This window comes from Panthera leo, chromosome C1, assembly GCF_018350215.1.
Source record: "Panthera leo isolate Ple1 chromosome C1, P.leo_Ple1_pat1.1, whole genome shotgun sequence".
Lineage (NCBI taxonomy): Eukaryota > Metazoa > Chordata > Mammalia > Carnivora > Felidae > Panthera > Panthera leo.
Window position 1 is genome coordinate 29118891 of NC_056686.1, and position 6057 is coordinate 29124947.

General features: G+C 46.3%; 1 protein-coding gene across 1 annotated transcript in view; it reads right to left on the reverse strand.

The window, feature by feature from the left end:
• SF3A3 (splicing factor 3a subunit 3) overlaps window positions 1-4986 on the reverse strand; it is a 24785-nt gene extending 19799 nt beyond the window's left edge. The window contains exons 1-4 of the mRNA XM_042954262.1: window positions 4807-4986; window positions 4473-4520; window positions 1948-2000; window positions 1737-1842 (exon numbers count right to left, since the gene is read on the reverse strand). Of these exons, the coding sequence (XP_042810196.1) occupies window positions 1737-1842; window positions 1948-2000; window positions 4473-4520; window positions 4807-4902 (303 nt within the window). The 5' untranslated portion in view covers window positions 4903-4986. The remainder of the gene's footprint in view (window positions 1-1736; window positions 1843-1947; window positions 2001-4472; window positions 4521-4806) is intronic.
• Window positions 4987-6057: the final 1071 nt, after the last annotated feature.

Genomic DNA, 6057 nt, shown 5'->3' on the forward strand with positions numbered 1-6057 from the left:
CCTGACACCAATTAAATCAGAAGGGTGGGGAAGGTAGCAACACTTTTTCAAGATCCCCAGAGGATTCAAATATATCCACCAAAATTTGGAAATCCCTGTTCCATATATTTAAATATACACATTTGTTTTTTTGTTTTTTTGTTTTTTTTTTTTCAACGTTTATTTATTTTTGGGACAGAGAGAGACAGAGCATGAACGGGGGAGGGACAGAGAGAGAGGGAGACACAGAATCGGAAACAGGCTCCAGGCTCTGAGCCATCAGCCCAGAGCCTGACGCGGGGCTCGAACTCACGGACCGTGAGATCGTGACCTGGCTGAAGTCGGACGCTTAACCGACTGCGCCACCCAGGCGCCCCTAAATATACACATTTGTACAAGCACACACAGGCGTGTGCAAGGTTTGTTTTTCACATAATTGGACCTTTTCTCCCTCCACTTAGTGTATCTTGGGCATCCTTCCGACATTTTTTGAAACTATGTATTCCTTATCATCTTTCTACCAGGGCTGGAATAAGGTTAATACATCAGAATGGTACTCGTGTCTTGTCTCTTGGATGGCAAAACACTTTACATCTACACTTCAAAAGGGTGGGAAGACGTATGTTGGTGTGAGAAAGCACCTTCATCTCCTACCCCTGAACTTCAATGTCTTCTTTCTGGTACTTTCGGTCTTCTCCTTGCTCTACCTGCTCCTTTAAAACATGCACGTCTTCCTTATGACCCTCCTGTCTCTCCTTTTTTTCTGCCAGTCTTTTAAATGCCTGTTCCCCAATCCATACTTCTGCTTCCCCGTGATCCACTTTTGGCCCCTGTGACCAGATTTCCATTCCCACTACTTCGATGAAGCAGCAATCCTGGCACTTACCGGTCAACAACAAGTGATGCCAGTGGCCTCCTTTCTGAAAGTCTTTTGCTTAGCTTTTCAGTAAGACACACTACCTAGAGCTGTTGTTTGACCTCTGTGATAGAAGTGTTCCCAGGATACGGTTCATTTAGGTACCTTATTGTCATCGGTATGCCCTCAAGGCACGTGGAAAAGCTTGGCCTATACCTTCACACTGCGTCTCTTTCTCAGAACTCTATGATTCATGGCTTCAACCATCATATCTAAGATAATTCTCAGATCTAAATCACAAGATTTTATCTCTTGCCTAAGCCCCAGTCACCTAACTTCTACTACTCACGGAACACTCCGACCTATATACACTATCACCTGAAAAGCTACATATATGAAAACCCATTTTCCACTGCATATGGGTTACCTCTTTCTTCTTTATTTCCATCAAGGGAACAAACAACTTAACTGACTGAGCCACCCAGGCACTGCCCCCCCCACCCCCCGTTCTTAAACAAAACAAAACAAAGCATGATTGGGCAGGGAGAGCCTACACTGTGATTTAGACAGGACAAAGTCTTTAACCTCCCAATGGGGAGCTGTGGAGCAAAGACTACTCATTCCAAGAGTTTCTCAGTGGATGGAAATAGCCAGGCCACAGTACCCTCACTGTGCTCAGTCACTGGCTGGGCTATCCAGGAAGAGTATGGCTTTGGTCTAAAGATGAGGGGGAGACTGAAAGCACTGGTGTTGTAGGATGTCAGCTAAATATCTGCTTGCAGCTAAATGGCAGGTTCTTTTTTGAAGGGACATCTAAATGGCACATCGCTATTCTCTTTACACCTTTCCTTTAGTGTGCTTTTCGGGCAGGTTTGGAAAAAATACTTTCTAAGTACCATACCTCGTTTGGGTGTTTACGATGGAATTCTTTTATTTGCTTGAGTCTGTTATAAAATTCGGCAAATTCATTGGGTCCTGAAATGGCATTGAGTTCCTCCTTCCGTAACCTACAATTTCAGGAAAAATCCAAAGAACATAGTACACAAAATCAGTCCTTTAATCGTGGCTCCTCAGAGGCATGAACTTCTGGACTAGCTGGGACTAGCACTTACCCATCCTTATCATCGTATAAATCCCGCAGGTTCCCACTGACTTCCATATACCTCTGAAAGGCAAACACAAAACCCATCAGAACAAAGTAATCTGGAAATATAGGGCTCAGCAACCAACAGGGCCCACTAGTCAAAGGTCAGGGAAACCTTGAGAGATGTGGTGTTAAAAGTTCCTGCGCTTTCTGGTACCCTTAACTGACAGCACTGTTCCTGCTTAGTTTTTAAAACACGTCAAGGTGAAGACTACCTAAGTGACACGTTTTGAAGGGTGGAGTGTTCCTATATTTACATCCTACTGATACTTAACTTTCCCTGGAAGAGTCAGAGAATCACATAAGAGAGTCACCCTCTAAACAGCAGTTCCCACCCTCAAAAATAAAAGTTTCCTACCTCTTGAGGGTAGCTCAAGAGGACTTTCACTACTTGACAAAGCTTGACTGAGTGCACAGGCTAAATAAAAATCTCACAGCTTACTTTGGATTCAAACTCAAGATAGCACAGTTCCCTCTTCAAAACTTTTGGGACCAGATTTCACTTCAGAATTTGGAAATTTTAAGTTGGAAAATGATTATATATTATGCAACATCCCTACTGGCATCTGGAACACATATTAGTAATCCCGCAATGAAAATGATGCATTATTTACTAAGTGGGATAAAGGCCATAAAAAGCCTTTTATCTGTTCAGGTCAGATTTTGCCACCAAGTAATTAAAAAACAAAAAAAAATACTGTCCCCATCCCCACCCAAAAAACATAGAAACTCTTTTGTTTTCACAGTATTTTTTGTAAAGTTTATTTATTTTCTTTTTTTTAAACGTTTTATTTATTTTTGAGACAGAGAGAGACAGAGCATGAACGGGGGAGGGTCAGAGAGAGGGAGACACAGAATCTGAAACAGGCTCCAGGCTCTGAGCTGTTAGCACAGAGCCCGACGTGGGGCTAGAACTCACGGACCGCGAGATCATGACCTGAGCCGAAGTCGGCCGCTTAACCGACTGAGCCACCCAGGCGCCCCAAGTTTATTTATTTTCAAAGGGAGAGGGAGAGGCAGGGAGAAAACCAAGCAGGCTCCATGCTATCAGCGCAGAGCCCTACGAGGGGCTCGACCCCACGAATTGTGAGATAATGCCTGAACCAAAAGCAAGACTTGGACACTTAAACTGACTGAGCCACCCAGGCGCCCCCATTTTCACAGTATTTTTGATTTGAGAATTTAGATAAGGAACTAGGAGCTAATGATACTAATCATTTCCTGCACCGAGAAACTCTGATTAGGTCTTTCAATCTTTTTTTTTTTTTTTTTTTTTTTAAGTATTTATTTAGGGGCACTTGGGTGGCTCAGTTGGTTGAGCATCCTACTGCAGTTCAGGTCATGGTCTCACAGTTCGAGCCCCCATCGGGCTCTGTGCTAAGAGCTCAGAGCCTGGAGCCTGCTTCAGGTTCTATCTCTCTCTCTCTCTCTCTCTCTCTCCCCCCCCTCCCCTGCTCATGCTCTGCCTCTCTCTGTCTCTCAAAAATAAATAAATGTTCACACACAAAAAAATGTTTTAAGTATTTAAAATTTTTTAATTTTTTTTTTTTAAATTTACTTTTGAGAGAGAGAGAGAGAGAGACAGAACACAAGGAGGGGAGAGGCAGAGAGAGAGGGAGACACAGAATCCGAAGCAGGCTCCAGGCTCTGAGCTGTCAGCACAGAGCCCGACGTGGGGCCAGAACTCAGGGACCATGAGATCATGACCTGAGCCAAAGTCGGACGCTTAACTGACTGAGCTACCCAGGCGCCCCATAAAAAAAAATGTATTCGTTTAGAGAGCAAGAGAGTACAAGTTGGGGTGCAGGGGGAGAGGAGAGAATCCGAAGCGGGCTCTGCGTTGTCAGTGCCGAGCCCTATGCAGGGTGTGAACTCATGAACCAAATGTGAAATCATGATCTGAGCCGAAGTCAGATGCTCAACCTACTGAGCCACCCAGGCGCCCCAGGTCTTTCAATCGTTTCTAAACAGATTTCAAATACATGCAAGAGAAGAGAGCACAGTATAATGAACCTTCATTTACCTATCACTCAGCATTAAAGGAGCAACTAAGTTGCATTAAGTTAATCAACATTTTGATTTTAATCCACTTTCTAAAAGTAAAACTGAACGAAGTAAATGCAATTTCGTAGGGAAAAACACTTCAAATACTTCAAAACAATACCTTGAGGGGAAAACACTAACATTGAGCATTCTTTTTGGGGGAGAAGGGATAGTACTTTTTGTGCCTGGGCCACTGACTTAACTATATTCTTTGCACATCATGGGACAAGGGATGCTATGAATAAAAGGTCCCCATTCACAGAAGTGAGGAAGCGCAGTTCAGTATCCTCGGGTTTGGCAGCCGCGAGGACATCTCCAGGCAGACAACCCACGACCGGTCAGTCTGGTGGTTACCTTCGGCCAAGGTTCATGTTGGGACCCCGCACCCCTCCTCCCCTCCCTTTTCCAGCTCATCCCGACCCAAAGAGAAGCGGACAACGCAGTACTCACATCTTGCATGGCCCGCGTGCGGTGGTCGGAATTGATCTGGTCCCGGAGCTGAAGAAAAGCAAACGGTGACACAGATGCCGTTAGTCGGAATTCTGAAGGTGGAAAGGCCGCCGGAGGGCGGAGCTTACCCGCCCAGGTCCCAGCGGCTGCAGCCGAGGCCTCGGGGAGCGCGGCGCCTCCGGGGGCGGTAACCATGGCGGAGCTTGGAGAGGGAGCCCCGGAGGGAGCAGGAGGCCCGGAGCGGGAAGGGTCTGAGGGCCAAAGAAAGCTCCCCGAGGTTAAACACCGGAACGGGGCCCAGCCTCGACGTAGCCCTTGCCCAGGCCCCACTCACCGTGGACTTCTTAGTGAGCATCTCTTTGGCCATGACGTCCATGAGCCGTTCCTTTTCCTCATGATACCGCCGCTGCTGCTCTAGAATTGTCTCCATTTTTCCTCCGCCGCTGCACCTCGATTCACACCACCGACACGGCCGGAAACGACTCCCGCCGCTTTGCGCGCCCGCGCCCCGCGCTGAGCGTCCGGCTGCACCAAAGTTCCGCGGGTGCCGGAAGTGCCTCTGGGACTCGAAGAAAAGGGAGCCTCACAAGGAGAGCACAGTCCGTGCTGTCGAGATCGCCGCAGTGCCCCCTGCTGGCCGGAGGTGTGGCGGAGCGAGGCCGAGCGGTTTGCAGGTGCCTCTAGAGGGCGTCCAGAAATTCAGGAATCTGAGGTTAAGAGGCTGGCTTTCTGGGCTTTTACGAGGCGGGCAGGGCAGGCAGGGACATGGTGGACTGAGTAGTTGAAGAACGTGGATGGGAGCTGGGAGACCGGAACTTGAGTCTTTAGCTTTCATCGTGACCTCTGACAACGTTTTTCCCTTCAATGGACCTCAGTGTCCTTGTCAGTAATTTTTTTTTTTTTTTTTTTAAAGAAATTCGCATGTGGAGGACACCTAATTGTCTGTAAGCAGGGGGCTCGTAAAATAAAATATGGTGGGGCGCCTGGGTGGCTCAACTGGTTAAGCCTTTGACTCTTGATTTCGGCTCAGGTCCTGATCTGGGATGGAGACCCACCCGTGGGGCTTCCTGCTAACAGCAGGGAGCCTGCTTGAGATTCTCTCTCTCCCTCTCTCTTCCCCTCCCCTGTGCACACATATGCTCTCTCTCTCTCTCTCAAAAATAAATAAACATTTAAAAAGTAATTGTCAAAAAAATTGAATTTATAAAAAAATAAAATATGGTACATCCGAGCAGTGAAATGCTAACAGCTTCATAAAAAAAGAATGAAGCAAATTTCTAGGTATGGAAATTAAGACATATTCCCATATAGTCAGACGTTCATAGCAGCATTATTTATAATCAACAAAAACTGGTTGCAGCCCCAACATCCATTAACTGGTGAATGGTAAACAAAATATGGGACATTATTCAGCAGTAAAGGAATGCTACAATATGAATGAACCATGAAAATATCACATTCACTAAAAGAGGCCATATACAAAAAATGTCATAGGGTATATGCAGATGTAATGTCCAGAAAGGCAAGTCTATGGAGATGCGTGGTTGTCGCTGGAGGTGAGAGCGAAGTGACAGTAAATTTGGTG